This window comes from Cyrtonyx montezumae, unplaced genomic scaffold, assembly GCF_038088225.1.
Source record: "Cyrtonyx montezumae isolate F1298 unplaced genomic scaffold, pur_monq_1.0 scaffold_36, whole genome shotgun sequence".
Classification (NCBI taxonomy): Eukaryota; Metazoa; Chordata; class Aves; order Galliformes; family Odontophoridae; genus Cyrtonyx; species Cyrtonyx montezumae.
The window spans coordinates 11,805,606-11,831,796 of NW_027072041.1; the positions used below are offsets into that span (position 1 = coordinate 11,805,606).

The window sequence follows — 26,191 nt, forward strand, 5'->3', positions numbered from 1 at the left end:
GTCAGAGTGTAGGTCTGTCCCTGCTGCTGCTTTTCATGAAATAACAAGATCACTTCTGATTTAATTTTCAGTCTATTTTTAAATCTGGAAATGCTACGCAGCACCTGAAGACAGTGGGAAGATGATTGGAGGATGCGAGAAGGCTGCAAGGCGAGCTGACACTGCAGCTTTGTACCTGGTTAAGCAGCAGCGTAGACACTAGAACGTGTCCCTCACTTTTCTTGGTCAAGCCAGCATTTATGCCACCCTGGTTGCAGGCCTGGGGCTCCCATTGGGGTGGCTTGCTTGCTGTTACTCAAGTGAATTAAACTCAATTCTTAGGGCAAAGAACAAGTACTTGATAATGTTCCTACCTCAGATATACATGATTTTAGTTTATATTTTGTCCTGCAAACTCCTTCATACAGACCAAACCATCAGCAGAACCGGCCTCTTGAGGTCACAGCCTAAAATACACAAGGCTCTTTGAGCAGCAGCAACAATAGCAAAATCCTACGGACCTTTCATTCTATTCAGCTTTTTAAACATTCAATCAAACCATAATATCTTCCCATCTCAACAATATACAAAAAGAGGTATCCCCCCTACTTGTTATATAGCAGAAAATTGGTAACAAAACACAGTTTCAGCAACTACAAAAATCAGAAGCTACTCCTTAATCAAAATTACAAGATTGACTTCAAAAATGTCAAATAATCTTGACATGATTACGTTGGTATTACAGAAGTGTATATTGTCCGATTCATTTTCCTAGTTCTTCATCCAAATCTTGGTTACCTTAGCAACTCCACGTTATCCAGCAGAATTTAATTCATATCACAGCTATGGGACTTCCACTAAATCAAGGTGCTGTGTGTAACAGGTGCATCCCACCTTTCATGTAACACTGCTGGTACGTAAGGAATTTCAGGAGGAAGAGACACAGATTGAAGTGACCACTAACAATTTTTCAGCTCTTGTATATTTTCAAAGGTTTTTGGAAAGCAGAAGCACAAATGAGGCTAGTTTAACTTTAGCACTACACAGCCATATCAGGAAGCTATGTGAAGACCTAGGAAGGTGCAGGAACCGTGCGTATGGAGGCAATATGACACCAGATGTGGTGCTGACAAGGGATAGGAGGCGTGTAATCTGGCATATATTGTATATCAGATGGCATTTTTATGAGTGGAATACAAGAACTAGACAAGTGGTTAAGCAGATTAGAAAGTCAGAGTTGAAAATCAATCCAATAGAGACATTGAATTTTAAAGCATCGTGTTGAGATTCTTACAACTACCTTACTACTGAAGAATACCAAAAACTAAGTAATTGCTTCTTATAGACATGGAAAGATTTTGTTCCCACTGTTGCTGGAAGTATATTTTTAAGTCGCACGCTGAGGAAATGGAGGCTTTTCTCAGCAGACCACAGAGTATGGCCACACCACTCACCACTCCTCCAGCAGCATGAGTTACAACTGCAGCCTTCACTGCTCCACCAGCTACAAAGAGCTCAGGGTATGTTCAAGAAGGAACAAATAACACAAGTGGCTGCTTTTCCAACATTAGTTGTCTGTTTCTCCAAACACTGGCTACTTTAATTTTATAAGCGTGCTCATTAGAGTAAATGCTAGCCAAAAGAACTTCAGGAATTCTGTTTTGCTCAAGTAGGACTCATACTTCAGTGGGTTTTGAATTTGATGTCATCACGCAGCCACGAATAATGAACTATGAAAACTATTATAAGAGGAAGAAAAAAAAACAAGTGTTATGATGACATGGGAGGCAGCATCTTCAGTACTTGGACGGTATTTGTCCCTCCTTCCCTTGAAAGCAGCGGTTACAATCATGCCCTGCAGTAAGAGCATGCACCATGTGAGCTGTGGCTGCAGTGGCTGCCACAACCAGACAGAAGAAAGAAAATCCCAAGAAGCCTAAAGCTGTGTCAGAGAACTGCCGGCGAGCCCTGCTGGAAGTGCAAACAGATGTCCTGTCTGCATATTACCAGCTCCTTCCTGTTTCTTAACAGGAGGCTGTGCCATACACGCTTTTGGCAGCAGCATCTCTGCACCTCTAGCCAGATCCCTACTGTCTGTCAAGTAAAACAAGTGCTGCAGCAGCACGGAAGCTGAAATGCTGTATGCCCTAGCACTGCTACTAATGCTTGCTCTTTTAATTGGGTGCGTGTGTGTATAAATGTTCTACAGTGCTGAGAAAAACGAGAAGTGCTTTGGCTCATTTCAGTACACAGTTCCAGTGAAACACAGGAAAAGCACTAGAAGGAATGAAAATAACCTGCTTTTATCTGTCATTTCCCTTGGGTTGTTATATTTTCTATGAGTATAATTGCGCACCTCTGAATCATATCTGTTTTTTTCCATATCCCCCCACATATTTTGGCATGGATGCTAGCCTGCCACACCTCGACAGGCAATAGATGAATTACTCTGTTGCCCAGCTACCAAGCTTCTTATTTTATAGCTCCTTTCTCCAAGTAGCTCTTCTAGGGCAAAGCAGGACACAAAAGAGGGAATAATACAAAAAATAAGCAGCATAATATTTCCTTCATGCATGCTCCTTTCTCCTCTTCAATCAGCAATAAAACATATGCAGACCTTGCATACAGATATTGACCTCTGTGTGTGCAAAACAACTATCAGAAGCAGGAACAAAAACAAACAAAAAATAGTGGCTATATTTCTGAAAATTAAGTTAGATTTCTTACCTTGACACATTCAAAATGCAGTAAAATATATAATTATCAGAAAATCTAGAAACTGCACAAATCTTAAAGCTCATCTGCACATGGAGTTGGCACTTCAAATGGGAGGAAAAATATGCTTCCTTACCTATCTTCTTGTGCCAGTGGAAGAAATTATTTCAGTTATCATCTGTCACTAAAGCAGTTTGGGCCCATGTTTCTTAATTCGCTTTTGCAAAGTGAATTAAAAAAAAAAAAAAGCTGAAACAATTTGCTGCAAAAGGAAACCTGTCATTAGCCTGAAGGTGTCAACTTACAAAGCTGAGCCAGCTTAAGCAGCTCAGCGTGCAATCATACATCTAATTACACAGATGCAACTTCATGATGCACTGCCAGGATTGTGGGTTCTTCCATATACAGGTGAGCCTTAAAGATCCAAAAACCTGCAGCACAGAGAACGTGAGGAACAGGGCTAGGCAATCTCACCTCACAAAGCAATGAAACAAACTTTGATTCAGCTGTCAGTCTGGTCAGCTGTGCATTATTTTTCTAAGTTTCATATTGTACCCATGCTCACTTTGATCCTGATAATAACAGGAGCTGGGACCAGGTTCTACACTGGCTGACTGATCAAAAACACACCATTTCATATTATGTATCTGTGATAAGGAGCAGAGAACACAGAGGAGGATGGATGCCTTGACTTAACTAAAAACATGAACTCTATTCAATACACTCAGAAAAAAATAAATATTTCCTTCTACCTGCTCCTCTTTATAAAGACTCTGCATTACCCCACACTGCAAGCATTTTGGCTTGGTGAGATGTATCTCAGTGCACAGTGTCAAGACCTCTGTGCTGAGCTGTTCTGAAGATGCCTCTGATGTCTGCTCTCTGTATCCTACTGGTCCCTGTGGTATTATTATTTATGTAATAATGCAGTCATGCTAAGGAAGATTTACATACCAGAGAACCAGTCTTGCAAAGAATCACACAGAGGCAACCTTGATTTCAACAGGACACTGCAGAGACACACCTAAACCCATACAAATTATAGGACTTAGTAAGCCATCCCTAAATGAGAAAGGATGGAGCCACACATTGTATGGTCAGGAGACGTTGTTACCATTACCTTTCTTATTACTCCACATTTCCTTGGCTTATTTTGGCCAGGAAATAGTCTTCAGAAAAAGGAAAAGCTGAAGAAGCAGCCTGAAGAAAATGGGCTGTGTGAGATGTGTATGGTGTATGTGGATATGAAGAGGTATTTTAGTACAGCGTGGAGGGAACTGCAACTTCATCACAAACTACAGCTCCTCACAGGGAGCAGAGGGAACAGCATGGAGCTGTGTCAGGGAAGGGCAGCTGGGGGTCAGGGAAAGGCTCTGCATCAGAGGGAGGTGGGCATGGAACAGGCTGCACAGGGCAGTGGGCACGGACACGGTGCTGGAGTTGTAGGAGTGTTTGTATGCTGCTCTCAAACACAAGGTTTGGGTTCAGGTGATGCCGTGTGTAGTTGACTCAGGGTGATCCTCATGGGTCCCTTCCAACTCAGGATATTCTGTGACTCTGATGACTAGCATGGCATAAACAAACAGAACTACTGGAGACAGGGAGGATAGAGTTGGAGAAGGATCATGTGTGTCAGCCAGGAGACCACGCTAGCACAGAAATGGATGTGCTCTTGAAGAGAAAGACAAATCTGTGTCATGACAATGCACGCCCTCAAAGATGACAGACCCAACCCCACCAAGACAGGACAAGTTTGCTTTCTTAGTGCCTGCCGATTGAGATGAACAGGACTAAGACTGGAAATGGGGTCAAAGGAAACAAAGTCTTTTCCAGCTGCCTAGAAAACGTCTTTCCATTCACTTAAGCAACCGACATGGCAACGTGCAGTTAGCTGTCTTGACAAGAGGGTCATTTTGGCCCGTGCCACACAAACTGCTGGCTCTCCCCCCGCAGACCACATCCAAGCTCCTCCGGGTTGTGCCGGTTCGCCTGTTTTCAGGAAGCACTGGAGCAGGAGAAGGCGCTCGGGGTGTCCACGCAACGCCGCGAGCCGCGCGGGCTACCACCTTAACCCTTCCACCGCCGCGTCGCAAAGCGCGCGCACGTGGAGCCCGTGACGTCAGAGGGCGCCGCGCCCGTGCGCCGCACCTCGACCAATGGGCGCAGCCGGAGGGCGGGGCGTGGCGCGGGGCGGGCGGCGTCACGTCCGCGCCGCGATGGCTGTAGCGGCGGCGGCGGCGGGAGGCGGCGGCGGGAGACGGTGGCGGCGGTGGCGACGGCAGTAGCGGGGCGGCGGGGCGGGCCGCGGAGGAGGAGGAAGAAGAAGAAGAAGAAGAGGGGCGCGGAAGATGGCGTCGTTGCAGGAGGGGGGCCACTACGCCGTGTCCTGCGGGAAGGCGGCGGACAGCGTTTCGGTGCTGCACGTCAAGCTGACCGAGACCGCCGTGCGGGCGCTGGAGAGCTATCAGAGTCGCAAGGTGAGGGCTTGCCGCGTCCCGCGGTGCCGGTTGCCCGCACTGCCCGCCCCGCTGGGTGCCGCCACGGGCTGCAGCTGCCGACGTTGGGTGGTGCGGCTTTCGATGGTTGCAACCGACGTGCGGGGATGCAGCCGGTGCGGTTTGGTGGGAGCCGGGATGCGGGCGCTGCCGTCGGGTGCGGGGTCCGCGCGGTCCGTGCCGCTGGTAGGAACGGTGCGTGCGGTGCTGCGGTTGGGCGTGTGGAGCTGAGCGCAGCTTGGATGTGCGCCGATGGTAGCGAACCTGCGCCGGAGAACGGTGTAATTCTTTCCGATCTGTGAAGCGAGTTTGGTTAAATTGCTTGCCTGTGCTTTTTGTTTCGTTTCGTTCTTTTTTTCCGAAGAAAAAATCCGAGTCAGTAAAAGGAATGCCAAATCATCGAGGTATTGCCAGTGGAATACAGAGCGGTGTGTGGTGACGGTGGTCGTGAAAATAATTGAAATTCTTTTTCCTTTTTCGCTATTTTATCATCTCTGTAACTTCAGTAAATGGGTCTCCAGCTCGTTCTGCACGCCTGCCTTCCCCCAGTCGGTCCTGCAGGAGTCAGTGTGTGCCGCTGGAACGGTGGCCCGTGATAGAGTAATGTAGAAAGTGTGAAACTTCAGCCCTTGGTACTGCAGCCTCTGGAACTTCTAGGTTTAAAAAAGGTCGTCTTTTAAGCTGGTGAACCAAATCGCAGTCATCTAACTTCCTCAGTGGCAAAGATCTGCTGTGACACTGTTCGGGAAGCAGTCCTCAGGCTTTGTGCGAGAGACTCTGAAGGGGTCGTTGTTGTTTTCCTATGTTCGGAATCTCTGCATTGGGTGAGGGGAATGGGGAAAAGACATGATCAGCTTCTATAGTCTGTATTTTAAGTAGGTGCACTGCTGGTTGGTGTCCCTGCAGTGCCCAAGGAAGACAGAGCCGTGGCCTGCATCTGGCAGTTCTTCTTACCAGCTTTGTGCTCACCTGCATCACTGACCCATTTCTGCTCTTACTAAAGAAATTATAACGAAGGCTTGCAGTCAGCACTGCTGAGAAAGGGAGGATGTTATTAAGTGAATGCAGGAAAGATGACCCACAGCTCTGCTATTGCTTTTGCTCTGTGCAGAAAGATCTTATCTGTGCAACATAAGTAATTCTTCAAACAGTATGTTGAAGTGTGGAATCATGATAACCCTCAAATGACCTGCTTAGCCATCACTTGTAGAGCCTGGGCAGCCTGTAAGCAGGCTCTGTACACTAGGTTGCTTAACACTGAGATTTCAATACTCTGTGTAAGGTTTGAAGCACTTGTGCTATAATATTACCTTCCTAAATTTTTTCTCATTTACAGTGTAGTCTTAAGTCCTTGAATCCAACTTGCCCTTCACCTGCAGAAGTGCAGAGCTGAAGCAGTGCCTTCAGCAGCCTGATCTGTGCAGGTTGTTGTAAGTGAGGGCAGGTTTCCTGCTTGCCTTCGGAGGAGCAGACTGGATCCAGATGCTGGAGGGCGTTCTTGTTTAGATTCATTCTGATAATCCTGAGCAGTGTAGCTCACAGTATTTGAGCATCGTCTGTGTTAGTATGAACTTAACTGCTACTCGTTTGTTAACCAACTAATGTTCAACAGGGGGTTTCACTTTAGTGCTGGTGGTTGCTGCACATTGCCTTCAGAGCCACAGCCATGCCATGCATCTGCTGCCCTGGCTGAGCATTGGGGAACATGAAGTGCACTGTGTATGTCCCAGGATGCACAGGAGCAATGTAGCAGGGCCTGGCATAGCACATCCCACAGGGTCTTGGCTCTGCTACTAGAACCCCTTGGCTTGGCTTTACAGAGCAGCTCTAAAGGCCATGGTGCATCGCCTCCCTGGCCCTTGTGCTGTCCTCTGGAGCTATTTTGAACCAACTTATTTATTTGTCCTTTGTTGATTGATTGATTGATTGATTTTTTTTCCTGACAGAGTAGTGCTGGATGGGGAAGCATAAGAGCTTTGAGAGCTGACTTAATAGAAGGACACATGGCCAGAGTAAGTGCTGCAAGTACAGCCTCTATGTTTTGGTGGCACCTACCTCATCAGTTTAGCTCAAATTATATTATGCAGCTGCATCTTCCGTGCAGAAAGTGCTATAAAGAGAACAGGTATAGCAGAAACAGTCATGTTGCTGTGGAGCTTCTTGCTGCTTGGCGACAGTGTATAATTTCACCCTTGCAGGTGGTGACATGTCCTAATCTGCTGACTGCTTCTGAAGCAGATTAGAGAACACTGTATTGAGCAGTTTCTGCAGAGTGGTGTGGATGGTTGTGTCTGCAGCTGATAAAACTTTTTTTTACAGAAGGAGCATCTGTCTCCAGTCATGCCCCAGCTGTAGTTCTCCAGATGAGAGCAACTGGAGATCTCTATTTTCTTCTGCATGCTGTTAAATCAAGATTTTTTTCTTTTTTCATTTTCTTCTCTTTTTTTTTTACTCTCCTCTAAAATATCAGCTTCTTAAGCCCAAGAATAATTCTGACTTTAACAAATCTGTCTTGCATTTAAGCTTTTATCCCTCACTTGGATGATCCAGCTGCAGCAATTCTGGAGTTAGTAGGCACATGACACTCCTATTTGTCTGATGTTCCCTCACTCCCAGCAATAGAAGTCACAGTAGTCTGCTGTATTTCATTTACCAGGGCTGAAATTACCTGTGACTCGTATGCATCTCAGACACCTAGGGTGTGGGTTGGGGGTTAGGAAATTACTTTTTGTTTGAAAACTTGAACCTTTCAGAGATTACCAGTGACATCTTGCTTCAAATGAGAATGCACTTCATGCTTTCAGATGGGACAGATCTCTCAGGTTTTCCTTTTTGCTTTTCTGTCAGTCAGGTTGAAAGTGGACATAGCATTAGTCTTGTAATAACTGTAGTGTTCATATGCCATCAGCTGTGCTGGGATTTAGATGTAAGCGTGCCGAGCAGGGCGGCAGGGAATGCTGGAGTCCAGCAACCTGCGCTGGTGGGTGGCTGCCTGGTGAGAGTGGGAGTGTGCAGGAGTCCAATTACTGCAGGACTCTTCCAGACCCTGTAGTGTATCTGGGAATGCCCCAGCCATTCTGTTCTGCTCCTGGCAAGTACAAATATCTGTTCCAGTACAAATATCTTGTATTGGAACACTTGATACCACTGTACTAACTGCAAGGGAGTTGTGTGCAAAAGAGAAGTGCCTAGGTGAGGTCTCTACATTTTTGCCTCTAACTCCTACTGAGAGTTAATGATGCATTTTGTTTGTTTTGGTTTGATTTCTTGAAATCTAAGATTTCTTACTTCTTTAGACAGTTAATTGATTTAATCTATACAGATATTCATTATAAACACATATGCATCTTCACAAGCCTTTTTAACCCCAGTTTCTTGTGGCAGCAAGGACTGGGTGATATCACTCTTCACGTTTTTCCTTTGTCACAAAGTTATATGTATGATTTGGATCAAATCTGTTAGTGGGGAAAAAAAATATCTTATTCCATACAGTTCTTACGAAGTAGATGAGTAAAAGAGAAATACTGCATGACAGATGCAAGTTAAGAACACTGATAGCAAGTGTTTGCACCTCTGGGAGAGACAGCAGGCTCCACATGCTGCAGAGGAAATGGAGATGACCGAGTCAATTTAAGCAGTGCTTACACTGCTGTTTCTCTTGCAAACTGTTGGATATATGTTGCCATGCTGCTTTCCTGCCTTGTTGGAAGAATACTCCTGTCTTTCAGTGCATGTTTAAGCCAGGCCTGCTCCTAAAGAAAACCAGAAGCAATTCTTGCCATCCACATCCTTTGCACAGCAACCCTTCCTGCACAGGTTTTGAGATGTTGGTATGAGGGTTTGTGTTGTTAGAGGGAAACTGAACTGGGGAGAAGGGCAGTCACAGTGCTGAGTATGAGCACTACTATCGCCAAACCAGCAAATCCACTCCCAGGTGCAAAAAATTGTTTTTATTTGTTTCTTTGTGTGCTATTGCTGGATTATCTTCCCACAGATTTCTTACCTTGTCTAGTGCACAGGATGGACCATGTCCTGGATAAATCAGAGATCTGGTATGAAGGTGACTAGGATGTATATCCTGTTTCAGATGTCATAAGCTTGTGGTTGATGAGACATGGGACTGCAGGAAAAGCTAAGGGCAGTTAAATGCTCTTAACAAATGAGATTCTTCCCTCCCTTGCCATGGAGTTGATCTAAGGCTAGCACCTTCCTGGCGCCCTGTACAAGTAATTACTGAAGACATAACTGCTGAATATCTGGAGTGAAATTGAGGTAGCTTGTACTGATCAGATGTTTCATGGCACCTGAAAGGGAAAAAAAAAATCCAATTCCATTTATTTTCATTGCAGAACACTACCCATGTAACGTGTTGGCTTTTTTTTTCAGAGTGCCTTGCTTGGGGTTAGTGAGCTGACTGAGGTTGAGGAGATCCACAAATGCTGGGGGAACAGACCTGCAAGTGGGAAGAGAAAGCATCTAGACCTTCCTCTTTCAGGAACAATTAGCTCTGAAACAATTGATTCCCATGTAGCAAGATTGCAACTTTATTTTCCAGTACTGCTAAGTGGATCTGTTAGCCAGGTTCCCAAAGTGTGATAGTTCCACTTTCTGAGCCAGAAAGTTGCTTTCCCTGCTCTGTTGCTGATTTTGCTCAGACGCTGGGGGCATCACACCAGGGGTGTGAAGCCAAGATGGTCTATTCATTACCTCTGTGCAGCTACAGACTCCCCCTGCTTGCCTTGCCCCAGTGCCACTGCTGATGCCAGAGCTGGCAGCTCTGCTAGCAGCAGGCTGTGCAGTATACACTGGCAGCAGGATCTGCTAAGGCAGATGCATGCTGTGAGCTAGTCTTTCTCACTGTGAAAGAAGTAGGAATTATAGGTGTCAGTTAAATCAAAACTGGGACTTTTCACATTTGATGCCCAGAGCTACCAAATAGTGCTGATTATAATCTTGGTGTATTATTGTTTATAAGAGGATAGTAATAAACCCTTATGGCAATACAAATACCACTGCATTTATCTTCATGAAGCGCTCTTGTTATGATTACGGACACGGTGTCTCTGGATTTTTCATAGTAAATAAGTCCTTACTGAGTACTAGTATGTCATATGTTAAGTTTTGTTACTGTTTTGACATTTCCAGCTTACTGATTACTGTCCAGATCATGTGATGAGGTTGTATATTTTAAATAACAATTAAATAAATAAAAAACAAAAAGCCCACAAGCCGACTGTGTAATTCCAATAGCAGATGCTGAAGTTAAGGTTGTGTCTCCATATCTAAAATGGCTTTGCCAACTCACAGCATGATTTTCTTCATATATTTAGCTTTTGGTGATTGGAGTTAGTTTTCTGAACTTCACTGAAACAAAGCTTGACTGGCTTCTGTGATTTCTCAATCCTTGCAGTAATTGGGAAGCACGATATGACTGGTCTGATGGTAGGAATGTGTATGTAAGGAATAACCCTCAGTGCTGGTGATACAAGCATCTGTAATAATGTAATCAACTTTCAGTGCATATAGTCTTTCTCTCCAAACATTTTTTTCTTCTTTAATTCCTTAGTTTAAGTTGTGCTGAATACTGTATGGCCTTGTTTCAAATTAACAAGTAACTTCCTACATGCTCAGCAGGCAGTTCTCAGCCCCACAGCAGCAAAGAGTAGCTGCTGAAGGGCTGGGTAAGGGAGGGAGGAAATTCTTATTCTGACATTACTGGTAAGCATTGGCATCTCGCAGCTGCTTTGTGTGCTAGCCTTCTGCTTGATAGCTCTTAAAATCATTGAAACGCTTTAAAAATATATTATTAATCACAACTTGTAAATGTCCTGATGTTAAGGTATCTTCTGTTCACTCTGAGTCAATGTGCCTGGAAAACAGAAGATAATTAACCTCGTATACAAGGGTGGTGCCTTATAAATATCAGAGTTATTTACCAAGCACCATGTGCATACGCAGATCTTGAGTCTCGCAAGCAGACGTAGTCCCTGCCCAAAGACGATTAAGCAAAACTGCAAACCTGGAGAAAACAAGCCAGGTAGCTCTTGAGTTCTTTTTTCACCAAAATTTAGACATTTAAGATTTGAATGTAGCTGTTGCTCTATGTAATTTCTTCTAACCAGACCTATGTAGGAGAGTTTAGTCCTTCTTAAATAAAATTTACAAATGCAAATACAGAGTAATTGCTCAAGTGAAATGTGCCTGCAGCCGTCTGTAGCTTGGTTTTGTCTGAGTTGGCGTTTGGTTATTACAACTCTCTCACTTCAGTGAGACGATATGTGCATTGCTTCAGCTGTTGCAGGTGCTGTCAGTTTCTGCAGGATCACTTCCTCTGCTTACCACGGTGGGATTCTAGGCTTGCCCCGAGGCTGCAGACCTGCAAGATCTCCAGAACTGCTGACTTCAGGGTCAGGGAGTAGGATTGCTCAGAGGGTTGCTTACCTGAACCAAAGTTGTTGCCATTGGTTTGGCACCAAAGCAGGGGCATGAAGGCACAGGTTGGGCTTTGTGGTCACTCTTTAGGGTGGAAACAAGTTCAGGTCTGGTTTGGCAGACATTGCTCTGACTTGCAGTTCCGCTTCATGTGTTCAGGAGTTGTCTGGAGAAGCTACTGAGATGTCAGAGCTTGAAGGTGATACTTAGGTTTTCCAGGTGATCAGGAACTCGTGCTGAGGAGCTCCAGGAAGACCTCATTGACCTGAGCCTGTGACAAAAAATAGTAGCACATGATTTTCCCCTAACATAGATTAAGACGAGTAAACTCCATGATGTAAGACTTGAAGTGGACAGCTGATATTAGTGCTGGAGTTGAGGGTGATATAGATGTGTCCTTTTGCTGCTGTTGCTGTTTAAAGTTCTTGTGTAACCACGTTCTGAGTCTGCTGTAGGAATTTGATTTGTGGATCTACAGAGGGCTGTATGGGAGGCAAGCTGCCCTCCTCTCTGCTTACTCTCAAGTGGTCAAAGGGGGTATATCAGTTGCCTAGAGCTCTCAGGAGACCAGAAAAGCTGGGACTTTGTTTTAGGGTGAAACAAGAGGGCACCTGTTGAAACAGATAAGTTAAAGCAGATAACACTATTCACCCTTTGGATGGGTGGATCTTGCCGTCAGAGGATACTGGACGCAGAGAATATCTGTGGATTCACAAGGGGATTAGGAAAATTCATGGACAGCAGATGTATAGACAGATTCAAGAGAGAATTAAGTGGGAGGGGGTGTGAGGTGAATGGCTCAGGAATATGGCAAGGCACCTGTGGTCCCCACAGAGGGACTGTGTACTGAAGGGAGTAGAAGCTGGAGCAAGTAAGGAGTAGAAAAGCTGTTTCTTCTGCTCCTGCAGCCTAGGCCAGTTGTGGAGTGGAGGCCTGGCAGCAGCAGCAGAATAGGCCACAGGGCTGTCTCCTTGCCTGCTCCCTGCCAGGGCAGTCTGGCTCTCCAGATAACATGCCATCAAGGACGTGAGGGCTCGCTGATACTCAGCTAAATTTAGATTCCTGTCGTTTTCTTGCTCTGAAGTAGGGCAGGCTGCTGTGCAGCCAGCACAATATGACTGGATCAGAAACTAGCTGATGTCAGGTTCCATAAGGCTGTGTAAGATGGTGATGGCTGCAGCGTTAGCCTGCGTGGTGGGTGGGTTGGGATGTCTGACTCAGCATGTGGTGAAGTGCTCTCCTACATCACTTTGTGCAGAACGAGGTTTCCTTCTGGAAAGCTGACACCTCAGACAGGGGTTAGGATTAATAGCTGCATCAGGCTTCGTATGTTTACCAGGTTGCATTTTTAAACGCTTCACTTGAATGTGCTGAAAAAGCTGATAGAAGTCCTGTAGTAGTTTCAGACTTGGATGGCTTCTGCCACTTTCCAGCTTGAAGTTGAAAAGCTTGTAGAGTATACTAATCTTCAGCAAACTGTTTAAGGGCTTATAGTTTTATGTGTTGTGGGCTGCTGCGATACCGGAGGTGCACTGTGAGCCTTCTATCATGAAAAATAGGCACAACCATTTTTAAAGACGTGAGGTTGAAGTTTGGAGGCAGCCTGCAGGCCTGTTGCTGCTTGGGGTGTTTCGTGGCTCCTTGCCATGCACCTTGCAGCTTACCTCTGCAGCCACAGGCAACCTCATGAGCAGATCCACTTCATCACCAACCCCAAAGTTAGGAATTTGCTGCTGTATCAGTGTGATGAGTTTTAGTTTGAAAACTGGAACAAGTGCAAGGCGTAGAGGAGCTAATGGTGGCTGGAGGCAGCAGTGGACAGGAGTTGCACCTAAATTACCTTTCCAGTCATGCTGCGCTATGTCATCTGCAGCTTTGTGATTCTGAATGACATCTCAATTTGCAGTCTATAAAAACTCACTCTTCTGGAGTAAAATCTGTACTAATAAGAATTTTCTGCTTTGGTACAGCTCTCAATGTAGGTGTTGGCAGGAGGCTGACTAACTCTCTATAAAGTCCTACAGACAAAGCCTAGTAAGTCACGCCAGTCAGCACAGAGACCATATGGTATTCTGTCCTGCAGCGTAATTTCAGGATTCAGTAAAGCTGAGCACAGTGTTACTGCTAAATGGGATATTCTTATCAGTGTGCTCCTGCTGACAGTGGTGTTTTGCTGTTGTGCAGTGAGCTACGTCAAGGAGTAGGTCTGACCAGAAGCCAGCCTGCGACAAAGAACAGTTGTTTTCAACTAGTAAGCTTCTTGGTCCCCTGCCCTAAAAACATCTGTAAGTCTTCATGAGCTGTAATGTGAGCACAGAAGTGGTGCAGGATGCTTCCATCGTTGTGATTCAGGAACAGGCTGAGCTTACTGCTGTGAAATTACAGAGACAGGTTAGAGGTTGCTCTTGTTGCTTTTGGCACTCTTACATATTTTTCTCAATAGATTCCTTGCTGCAGAAGTGGGGACAGTTTAGGGGAGCCCTATGTTTTTGTTTGGTTACAATGAATCTTTTCATTGGTAAAACCTACTCTTAACTGATTAGCTGAATTGCAGAACAGAAAAGCCAGACACTCAAGTGTATATAAAAATGTTATCAAGTAGGCTCTTCAGAAAATAAGCATGTCCCAAAACCATAAGTGACCAGCGTGTGAAAGTAGAGTTTGGGAATGGGAATAATCAGGCCTCTTAGGATTCTTTTCAGTAGTATGTAGGGGAGAGGAGGAATTTTTCTTCCTTTTAGTGCCAGCAATACCTCACATTAATTTTCTTGCCCATTCCTTCCCTGTAGTGTGCAGGTATCCTAATAAAAAACATGAGATCTTGAACTCCTCAGTGCTGCATAGGGTACTGCTGGCAGGAGCCCTGGCTTTGGCAGCTCTGCATCATGGTATAACCTCTGGAAAGTAGGCTGATAGTTGTAAGTGAATCTACCACACACGTTTAATTTGTGTGGCAAAATAACTTTTACCAGTGTAAAAGAGATTTGCAGTTCTGCTTACATTCTACTTGTTTTCTTTCTCTTGCAGGATCTTGTTCCTTCTCAACCTTCAATTCAGTTCCAAGGACGCCAAGGGGTAAGTATTTTGTACTCATGTTATATAGCAAAAGATATCCAGAAATTATTTACTGTCTCTTAAAAAAAGAGAAGTCCTGTGGAAGTTTTTATGGTGCATTCAGAACCATGTGTTTTGTTATATATTTATTCAGGAGCTGTATTTAAATTTGGTAAAGAGCCGTGTTCATGAGTATTTTTTTTTCTTTTTGCTTTTGTCAACTTCTCATCTAAACTTGAAAGGAAAAAGTATAAATTTATAAGTCAACAGCTAAGCAGGTAATATTGTAAATCTGACGTGAAGTGGTTGTTTTCAAGGTGCAAAGTGAAAGTGCAGTCCTGGAGGATAGGCAGGTTATTTCTTTTATACCATGGAGACTATTGATGATTTCTAAACCTCTTTTGAAACTCTAATAAAATGAAATATTTTAAGCCTGTTGATAAAGAATTGAAGGAAAAAAAACCAACAAAAAACATAAGGAAATGTGGCCTTTTAAAAGACACAAATCCAGTTAAACACTCAGCAAGCGCAAACTGGATAACTGAAGCTGAAGATTAAATTACGTGTAGGTGGTAGTAAGTCTTAGGATTTTGGGTTTAATATTTGAACTTAAGAGGCTGTTAACTTTAATTCAGGTCAGTTAACAGATCCAGTTTTATATATATGCATGCAGTGCTTCTGCAGAGAAAACAGGGAAGAGATGAGAGAAGGATGGATGAAGTCTTAAAGATGGTGAAAGGTAGTGCTCTTGTTCAGAGTATTTGAAACCACAGCTCTGGTCCTGTGAGCTAGACCTGGTAGGCTAAGAATCTGAATCGGTGTCAGGGATGTGGTCCTGTTGAAAGGGTCACCTTTCTTTTGTGTGGCTCATAGAGCCTGTCCAAATTGTCAAAGTGTAGAATGATTTGGGATGAAAGAGATGTTAGAGCTAATTTAGTTCCAGCCCCTTGAGCAGCAACACCTTTCACAAGGTCATATTGCCCATGGTCCCCGTCCAACCTGGCCCTGAATGCCTCCAGTGGTGGGACATCTATAGTATCTCTATGTTAACCAGTGTAAATCTATCTTCTTTCAGTTTAAAGCCGTTACCCGTGTCCTGTTATTATGCTCCATGGCGAGGAGTTCCTCTGCAGCTTTCTTGTAGGTTTGCTTTTTAGGTACTTAGTGGAAGCCTGCCACAGGGTCTGCTCAGAGCTGTCAATTCTTTTGCTGAACAGCCTCACTTCATAGGACAGGTACTTCAGCCCTCTGGCCTTCTCTGGACTCAGTCTAACACCTCCACATCCTTCCTGTGGTGGGGACCCTGGATGTGAAGGCAGCACTGAAGGTATGGTCTTACAAGAGCAGAATAGACACAAACAATCAGAATCATAGAATCACCAAGGTTGGAAAAGAGCTACAAGATCATCCAGTCCAACTGTCCACCTGTCCCTCAACACAACGTCTAAAAGTTCTTTAAATACCTCCAGGGTTGGTAACTCCACCACCTCCCTGAGCAGCCCATTCCAGCGTCTGACCACTCTTTGAAGAAGTATTTCCTAGCATCCAGTCTGAATTTCCCCGGTGCAATTTAAACCCATCCCCACTCACCCTATCACTAATTACAAAAGTGAAGAGGCCAACCCCCAACTCACTACAACCTCCCTTCAGGTAGTTACAGAGAGCAGTAAGGTCTCCCCTCAGTCCCCTCTTTTCCACACTGGGCAACCCCAACATGCTCAGCTGCTCCTCATAAGGGCTGTGCTCCACACCCTCACCAGCTTCATTGCCCTTCTCTGGACACAGTCCAGAGTTTTGATGTCTTTCTTCCAGTGAGGGGCCCAAAATTGAACACAATACTCAAGGTGCAGTCTCACCAGTGCTGAGTACAGGAGGACAATTACTTCCCTGCTCCTGCTGGCTGCACTATCCCTGATACAAGCCAGGATGCCACTGGGCTTCTTGGCCACCTGGGCACACTGCTGGCTTATGTTCAGCCAAGCATCAACCAATGCCCCCAGGTCTACTTCCTCTACACAGTCTTCCAGCCACTCAGACCCAAGCCTGTAGCATTGCCTAGGGTTGTTGTGGCCAAAGTGCAGGACCTGGCACTTGGTTTTGTTGACTGTCATCCCCTTGGCTTCAGACCAGCAATCCAGCCTGTCCAGGTCTCTCTGTAGGGCCTCTCTACCCCCAGGCAGATCAACACCTCCAGCCAACTTGGTGTTATCTGCAAACTGACTGAGGGTGCACTCAGTGCCCTCGACAAGGTCATCAATAAAGATACTGAAGAGGACAGGGCCCAGTACCAACCCCTGGGGAACACCACTTGTGACTAGTCACCAGCTGGATTTAGCTCCATTCAACACCAGGGTGATGGTCTTCCAGCCAGCTCCTTACCCAGAACAGAGTGTACCTGTCCAAGCCACGGGCTGCTAGTTTCTGCAGGAGAATACTGTGGGAGATAGTGTCAAAGGCTTTGCTGAAGTCAAGGTAGAACGTATCATCAGCCTTTCCCTCATCCAACAGATAGGTCACTAGATCATAGAAGGAGATCAGGTTGGTCTAACAGGACCAATCAACTTCCTTGACCGGGTGTCCTTACTGCTTTTGATGCAGCCCATAATACGGTTGTCTTTCTGGGCTGCAAGCATGCTCTGCTGGCTCATGTTGAACTTTTCATCAGTGAATGCTCACAAGCAGGGAGGCAGTCAGGAGAATTGCATCATCTTCTCCTTTTGGCACTTGCCTGCATTTTTCCTTTGTTCCTTTGTATGACCACATTACCATTCGTCTGGTTCTGAACACAAGAGGGAATGTTTGATTTTCTTGATTATAAAACTCAACAGTGAATCCTGTTCCAATACTCCATGAGATGGAAACATCTAATAGGACTTCACTGCTTGCTTCAAAAGCAAAAATCTCCCATGGTACTTCTCAAATCCATCCATAATTAGGTCAGTGCAAACTGTGGAACTTATTCCAGGATGTTTTTAAGCCCTAACATAGGGTTAACAGTTAAACTTCAGTAAGGCAGATGATGAGACTCCATTTTCTTTATACTGTGCTGCCATGTTTTAGGTGTTTCCAGAACACATGGAGTTGCAGGCCAGGCTGCTAGCTGGGCTGCCATAACAGGCCCTTTCATACTGGGGTATGGTTGGTGTCTGTGGAGCTAGGCAGCTGGGTAACTCAAGGATGTAATGTTGGATGTGTCTTTAAAAGAAACTGGGTTTTTAAGTGTTTCATCTCTAGTTACATATTCTACTCGCCTTCTTCCATGGGTGAGGCTCAACTGGAGAAATGAAAGGAGCACTCTGGCTTGAGGTCAGGTGACACATTAGATTAAGTTGTTGAGAAGCTGAAGTTTGAGACAAGAGCCTCAGGTTAGAAGAGGCAAGGTAGGAACTCCTTTTTCATACATATGTTCTAAAAATGAACTAGGGATGGTGGCAGTGTGTTTCTGTGGCTATTTTACCCAGTAAAAAAAGAAAGAAAGAAACTGTCAAGCCTAGCTTTTCATCTATTTCAGGTCAAAGTTACCCTGAGGGCATCTGAAAAGCACTGCATGTGTATCGACAGTCTCAGAAGGTGCCATAGAAAGACTAGGGACGTGGTAAGATGGTGCATATGCAAAATGGTAACAAAACATATGGATATGCTGTGTTACGAGCCTCTAGATGCTTTTGGTATGATGGCCATTGAAACAGTACTGATACAGTTAGCATCCAGCTAAGAACTCTGTCATTTCTGACTTGTTAAATACACGCAAGTATTGAACTGAACACATTTGACCACAAATAAGCTCCTAATTGAGAGAACTTTCCACTGGGAACATTGACTTCTGAAGTATCTGGACCATAATGTGTGGTACCATCTGAAGAAGCTCCAGGGTGATGAGGAAAGGCAAGATTTTGGTCATTTAGATAGTAGAGATTAGCTTTCAGGACCTTGTAGCTGAACATTTTTGCTTACACATTCACAGTCAGTGTAGGAGCTGTGTTGTTCTAGATACAATGAATTTTCGCTGTAAGGCTGAGTAGGGATAAGTTTTACAAAATGGCTACAAATAAAACCACCTGCTGTTTCTAGCCCAGTATACAGTCAGGGTTGGAACTGAGTTCCAAAAAGGCATGCTTTCCTTGTGTGGTCTCACTCTTCTATTTTTAACTCTCTTTGCCATGTCTTGTACTGTGCTCATTCTTCTCTTAGGTAGAGAAAAAATTTGTGGTGACTGCCATATCCAAAGCTTACAGCTTGCCCAGTTTCTTGCTGCAGTGTATGTGCCTTCAGCATGATTGGGCTTCAGCTCCTATCTGCAGAGGGGTAGGCATGGTGATGCTTTTCCTCCTCTCAGCTTACAAAACAGGTCATCTGATTTGGGAAACTGAGCAGTATGTTGGAAATCTAGCAGCTGATCTAGCTTATAAGTAGATCAACTGCTTATGAATAGATTAAATGCTTCATCTGCCTTGCAGAGTAAAATTACTTCTTTTGAAAAACTCTGTCCTGTGACAATTTAAATGTCTTTTGAGAAATTATGACTTCTTTGCCTAAGAATATCTAATTATGTTCATTCATATATCTCTTTCCAGACCTAATGATTTCATTTTTCTTTTGTCAAATGCTATATTATTTCATGTTCATTACTGTCACTCTGATGGTTTCCAAATGACGTAAGGGAAACACCCTTGCTATCAGTTAAACAAACCAAAACACCTACTTCCACAGAAGTGCTGAAGTGCTGGTCAGCACTTCATTCAATTGTCAAAACAATTCAGAATCAACATTATTGATCTCAGAGACATGATCTCTGGAGGCTTGCAGAGTGGATAGAGAAGTGCTGGCTCTGCTGTTTACCAGTGGTGTGCCCAAAGATGGATTTGGCTCTCCAGGGGAGGGTAGCAACCACTTCTGTAAGTTTACCCAGTGGTATCAGTTTTGTATCAGTTATCCATTACAGTTTAAAATGCATCTTTCGTACTCTTTGTTTGTTGCAGGAATTATGGTTTATTCTTTGTCATAAAAACATTTTTCTAAAAGCAGTATGAACAGCTTGCTGTTTTATGTTTTTGCAATGCATTGTGTTGGGTTGGAGGCATTCTTTCCTGCTTATTTTTTCTGTAACATGTCCTCTGGCACTAGTCTGGGGATAGTAGTTACCTGTCTTTGGCCCTATGCAAATCTTTAGTCCTCCCTTGACTGTAATTACTTCTTGTGCAAATCCTGTTATCTCCCTCTATGCTGCTCGTCCACCTTGCCTGGACCAAGAAAACCCAAAACGTTGCATTAGTAAGTACTTGTCAATGCGCTTTCCTGCAGAACTGGCTCCTCTTGTGCTGCTAGCCAAGAGCATTATCACTCTGGCAAGAAATGCACATCTGTCAGAGTGGAGGAAGGGCTCTAATGCATCTCTGCCAACAGTACAGAAAAGCAGCAGAGCTAAGTGTGCCATTTCTCTGCTGCAGCATTGTGGCCTATGTGTGGCTCCATGTGTTGGAAAGGCTGTTTGAAGACCTCATCTGAGGAGAGCTGGTCTGTAGCTGATGGGTGTCATGCTGTGGTTGGGTGGCACTGAAAGGAGCACCATCCGTGGTGCCAAGATCTGTAAAGATGAACTGCTCCATAAAGACAAACTTGAGGGGAGCAAAGAGTAGATTTTTAGAGAAAAGCCCAGAGTGTTTGGAAGGAAGTAGGGAGAGGCCGAAACTAGATTTTTTTCCCTTTAGGTTACTTCATTTGTCTACAGATCAAAGTGATTAGTAAAATGCATTTGAAGTGGAATTTTTTTAGTAAGGCACTTACATTTGTTTGCAAGGCAGCCATGTGTAGTGAAACAGGCTGAGGCCTTTTTTGAGGGAAAATCTTAATTTTCCATTAGTGAGGGGCACTGACCACTGGCCTTCTGTTGCTTGGCTCTAATAAGAAAGAAGGATAAGGTTTGGTCCTTGAAGAAAACAGCTTTTGACAAAAAGGATTTGTGAATGTTAAAATGAAAACAATAAAAGTCGGTGATAAACTGACTAATTTTCATAAGAGCAGGTTTTTGTGGCTTTGTTGTGGTAAAGCAGGTTTCTGGAGCATATTTGTCTCCTTGCAGGTATTGGATGGACACCTGCATGAATGCAATCTAGTGATCAAAGTTTTAAGCTTGGAGCAAGATACCTGGGCAAAAGCATATGTAGTCAAAAGCCAGATGATGCCGTAGTAAACATCATCTCTCATGGGTTTTGTACAACTGGAAGTTGTGTAAAGTCTGACAGAATACCCCTGCTGAGCCCTTTCCTGGCAGCAGTACATCACTGCCTGTGTTTGCCTCCTGACAAATGTAGCATGGACTTGGAAAAGCTGCAAGTAAACTTCAGCTGGGAAGGCAGCTGAGGAAATGGGTTAACCCAAAAGGTCTCTTGTGGTAGGGATCTGACTTCTAAGGCTCTGAAACTGTCAATCAGTAATTTCTGACCTAGTGGTGGACCTGGGACAGGCTCACAGACTGGGCTGAGTGTTGACATGGAGACCTGCATGGGACAGGAAGCAGGTCTGAGTCCAGGCCTGTGGGATTCCAGACATCACCTGTGGCAGTAATGACTTATATTCCCAGAATGTGGGAACAGGACTAGTTAGAGGGGTCAGGTTAGAGTGGTTCTGAGAAGAAATAAAGGAAGAGGGGGACTTGCATGTATCTGCTGAGCAGAGACACCCAAAAATAGAGCACTATGAGTGCCCTCGACGAGTGTGACATGTTGCTGGTGGTGGCAGAATCAGAGGAGAGAGTGGGTGGATGTATTCAGAAGCAAATGAGATGAAATGACTCAGGCTTGAAAAGCATAATATACCTGTCCTGAATTAAGGGCACTATGACAGTGTGTGACATTGTCAGGAATGATGCAGAAGACTGAAATTAAGAAAAACTTAAAAAACTGCAGTTTTTTTTTTTTTTTTTTTTTGCTTTTTTTGAATGGGGAGAGCCTGCACTGGGTTGTTCAGAGAAAATTATGGAAACTGCTATTGAAATACAAGAACCAATGAGGATGATATGTCAGAGTGGAAGAGAGTAATGATAGATCCAGAAATCGATGATGAAGCAATTAAACTCAAGGGTATGAGTTGTTCTAGTGGATGTCCTCTATTACTAAAACCACTGAATGGTAAAGAGTTGCAAACCAATTTGGGTACATAGTTTTTGTGGTAATATTTTAAAGTATTCTGCAGAAGGTCAGGTGCTCTTAACACTGGTGTCAAGCACTTCAGCCTGGTAGGTGATTAGAGTGAGACCAGCCTGGGGAAAGCATGCCTTTCTGAGCACACATTAGAGCAATGTGGTAATGCACAAGGTTCTGCAGGTGTGAGCTTTTTCTTACAGCAGTGGATTGGGAAGAAGGAGATGGAAACAGTGTGCTCATGATGTGCCACACAGCACTGTTATGATGACAGGTCATGTAGACAATTGCTTTGAGATTATCACATTTAGTTTTGGGTCATGACTCTGTCACTTGGTCCTGGGAGCTTATTTTCACTTCCAAAGACTGAAAAGGAAACTTTAGGAAAAGACTTTAGGAAAGACAGGATGGCAAGACATGGTAATGGAGTCACTCTTCATGTGAAAGAGCAACTAGAATGTATTAAACTTTGCTTGGGGGAGGGTGATGTAACAGTGGAGAGCTTGTGGGTGAGAATAAAGGGGCAGGCTAGTGTGGGGGGTCACTGTTGTGGGGGTGTATTTTAGGCCCCCTGATCAGGAGGAGGAAGTTGACGAGGCCTTCTACAAGTGGCTGGAAGTAACCTCTCAATCCCCAGTGCTGGTTCTTATGGGGGACTTCAATTATCTAAATATTTGTTGGGAAAGCAACATGGCCATGGCCAGGTATGTGCGCTCCATACTGTTCCTGCAATGTGTTGAAGATAACTTTTTGATACAGGTGGTGGAGGAGCTGATGAGGAGTGTAGTGTTCCTACTAATAAGGATGGGCTTGTTAGGGAAGTGAAGGTTGGGGGCAGATTGGGGTGTAGCAATCACAAGATTGTGGAGTTCAAGACCTTGAGTGGAAGAAGCAAACCAAAAAGTAGGATTGCTACCCTGAACTTCAGGAGAGCTGACTTGGATCTCTTCTAGGACATTCTTGGAGCTACCCCATGGGTTAGGGTGTTAGAAGGCAAAGGGATCTGTGAGAGCTGGTCAGCATTTAAACAGCTCTTCTTCCAAGCTCAGGATCGGTGCATCCCTATGAATAAGAAGTCAGGGAAAGCTGGTAGGAGACCTGCATGGATGAGCAAGGAGCTCATGCATAAACTCAAAGGGAAGAGGAATGTCCATGAAATGTGGAAAAAAGGGTCTGACTGTTTGGGAAGAATGTAGGAATGTTGTCAGAGCACACAGGGATGTGACAAGGAAGGCCAAAACCAACCTGGAATTGGACCTGGCAAAGGAGATAGGAAGGTTTTAAGTATGTCAACAGTAAAAGGAAGACCAGGGAAAATGTGGGTCCCTTACTAAATGAGGGGAGTGTTCTGGTAATGGGGGATGCTGAGAAGGCAGAGATACCAAATGCCTTCTTTGCTTCTATCTTCACTGTGGGAACTCTCCCTCGGGACTCCTGTACCCTGAAGGTAAGTGAGAGAGTCTGGGAAATGGAAGGCTTCCCTCTGGGAGGGAAGAGATGATCTGAGAGCATCAGTGTACATAAATCTATGGGCCCTGAGGGGATGCATCCCTGTGTGCTGAGGGAGTTAGCAGAGGTGACTGCTGAACTGCTCTCTATCATTGTTGAGAGGTCCTGGAGAATCGGAGAGGTGCCTGAAGACAGGTGGACAGCCAATGTCACTCTGGCCTTCAAAAGGAGCAAGTAGGAGGATCCTGGTAACTACAGGCTGCTCAGCCTCATCTCTGTCTCTGGTGAGGCGAAGGAACAGCTTGTGCTGGGTGCTATTGCCAGGCAATTGGAAGAGAGGAAGGTTATCAGGGGTAGTCAGAATGGATTGAGCAAGTGAAAATTGTTTGATCAACCTGATAGCCTTCTGTGATGTCATTACTGGCTGGATGGATGGGGCAAAGCAGTGGATTTAGTCTATCTTGATTTCAGGACAGCATTTGACACCACTTCCCACAACATCCTTATAACGAAGCTGAAGAAGTGTGGAATAGAGGAATGGACCATGAGGTGGGTTGAGAACTGTCTGTCTGGCAGAGCTCAGAGGGCTGTGATCAGTGGAGCAGAGTCCAGTTATAGGCCTGTACTTGGCAGTGTTCCTCAGGGGTCGGTGCTGGGTCTGGTCCTCTTCAACAGCTTCATCAGTGACCTTGATGAGGAGATAAGAGTCCACCCTCAGCAAGTTTGCTAATGATATGAAGCTGGGAGGAACAGATGACATGCTGGAAGGCTGTGCTGCCATTCAGCAAGACCTAGACAGGATGGAAAGCTTGGCAGAGAGGAACCTGATGTGGTTTAACAAGAGCAAGAGTAGAGTCTTGCACCTAGGGAGGAATGACTGCATGGTACCGGTACAAGTTGGGGGATGAGCTGCTGGAGAGGAGCTCTGAGGAGAGGGACCTGGGTGTCCTGGTGGATGACAGGCTGGTCATGAGCAGTGTTCCCTGGTGGCCAAGAAGGACAATGGGATCCAGGAGTGCATTAAGAAGAGCGTGGCCAGCAGGTTGAGGGAGGTGATCCTCAACCTCTGCTCTGCTCAGGTGAGGCCTCACCTACAGTATTGTATCTGGGTTTCCTGGTGCAAAAAAAGACAGGGATCTCCTGGAAAGAGTCCAACAGAGGGCCACAAAGATGATAAAGGTCTTGAAGCATCTCCCTTCTGAGGAAAGGCTGAGAGACCTGGGGCTGTTCAGCCTTGAGAAAAGAAAACTCAGAGGGGATCTGATCCATGTCTGTAAATACATAAGAAGCGGAAAGTAAAGGGATGAAGCCAGACTCTTCTCTGCAGTGTGTGGTGATAGGATGAGGGGAAGTGGCCACAAACTGAAGGATAGGAAGTTCTGCACAAGTATGTGTGGGAACTTCTCCACAGTGCAGTGATGGAGCACTGGAGCTGCACACAGAGGTGATGGAGTCTCCTTCTCTGGAGCCATCCAAGACCTGCCTGGATGCCGAGCTGTGCAACCTGGTCTGGGAGCTGCTTTGGCAGGGGGTTGGACTCGATATCTCTGGAGATCCCTTCCAACCCCCTACAGTTCTGTGATTCTGTGAAAAGTGCTCTTTACCTCCTTTTACTTTTGTTTCCAAACAGCAAAACGCTTTACCACTTTGTCCTAAAGCCCCAATCTTCGTAGGTGTAGCAGTTTTAAAACTAAAACTCTACAAAATGTCTGTTCTCCCATTGTCATCTACCAATCTTGCTGAAAGTGTGGGGAATTTTTTTGTCTTTTCTTTTTTTCCCAACAGAATCTTGTACCGGCTTGGTTCTTACTGGGATTTCCTTTAGCATATTTAAGCTCATATCTTGGTAGCTCTCAGTGTACTGTTGCAGATAAATTGGTTCAGTATCCTTACTGTTCTGTGCACTAATATTGTCCACTGTGGTTTTGTGTTGTACTTAGTGATGCTATAGGAAAGGAAGGCCTGTCAGCAGGACTGGTAGAGGCGTGATACCAGGGCTGTCCCAAGGGAAGTGTGAGGAATGTGTGGTGGTGGAGCTATGACAACCACCTGTTTGGCAGGCTTCACTGTAAGAGCACGCTGTGTGTTGTTAAATGGTCATAAGTGGTGTTAAGAGTCTTTCCTGATATTCCTGTCCTAAAAGATAATAACAATCCTGGAAATTATTTTTTAAGAGATTTTTCTTGTTTTTTGTTTTTGCTTTTGGCAACAGAACCAAGACAGCTGATGTGTTCAGGGTGGGTGCAGTGACGCCTGCAACTTGTCTGTGCTACAGTACTTGAAAGCAGCAGATCCCTTATCCAGTCATTCACTGCACAGCTCATCTGAATAATCTGCGAGGGAGAGAAGATTCTGGGAGTTAATTAAATTTGAGTCTCAGAATTGTGTGCAAACAGATTAAATCATTTTATTTATGTAAATGGAGACAGAAGGAGCGAATTTCCGGCAGCTGCCCTCAGTTAAGAATGGTCAGCTCAGCCACTCCTTTCCTTTCAGTGTGGATCTAGAAAATACAGACTTCTGCACCTCCATTAGCCTAGAGAGCTGTGTTTGACATTGATACTAAAGCTTTGTGTGCTCTTCTGTTAAAGTAATGCAAATTCTGTAAGTTAAACAAGCAATTATATTTTTCCCAGAACTGGGTAATAACTCTTCTGTAATGGCTTCTGACCACTGTTTTTTCACGTGCAACCCTTCACAAAGCCTGTTTATCATTGCATTCACTGAAGACTGTAAAGAAAACTTTGTTTCCTTTAAATGCGAAGAATAAGGGTGATGATACAGATGATAAAATGATGTGAGGAGACTGGAAGGAGTTCTGAAGTAAAACAGAGAGGAAGTATGAGAAAAAGGAGAGTTTGAAACAAACAGCTGTTAGAGAGCAGAACCAAGCTGCATCTTAGCTTTTTCTTTTCCTTCAGTGTCTGC

At 44.7% G+C, this 26,191-nt stretch overlaps 2 protein-coding genes across 3 annotated transcripts in view; one reads left to right on the forward strand and one right to left on the reverse strand.

Annotated features, from left to right (window-relative positions):
- CAST (calpastatin) overlaps nucleotides 1-26,191 on the reverse strand; it is a 356,278-nt gene that overhangs the window by 233,615 nt on the left and 96,472 nt on the right. The window lies entirely within an intron of this gene.
- The window catches only part of ELL2 (elongation factor for RNA polymerase II 2), a 49,396-nt gene continuing 28,233 nt past the window's right edge, over nucleotides 5,029-26,191 (forward strand). Inside the window, exons 1-2 of one of the 2 annotated variants that reach the window (XM_065745594.1) lie at nucleotides 5,029-5,171; nucleotides 14,649-14,696. In XM_065745594.1, the coding sequence (XP_065601666.1) occupies nucleotides 5,043-5,171; nucleotides 14,649-14,696 (177 nt within the window). In that variant the 5' untranslated portion in view covers nucleotides 5,029-5,042. Of the gene's footprint in view, nucleotides 5,172-13,901; nucleotides 14,013-14,648; nucleotides 14,697-26,191 lie in introns of those variants that run through there. The other variant, XM_065745595.1, reaches the window with a different exon arrangement.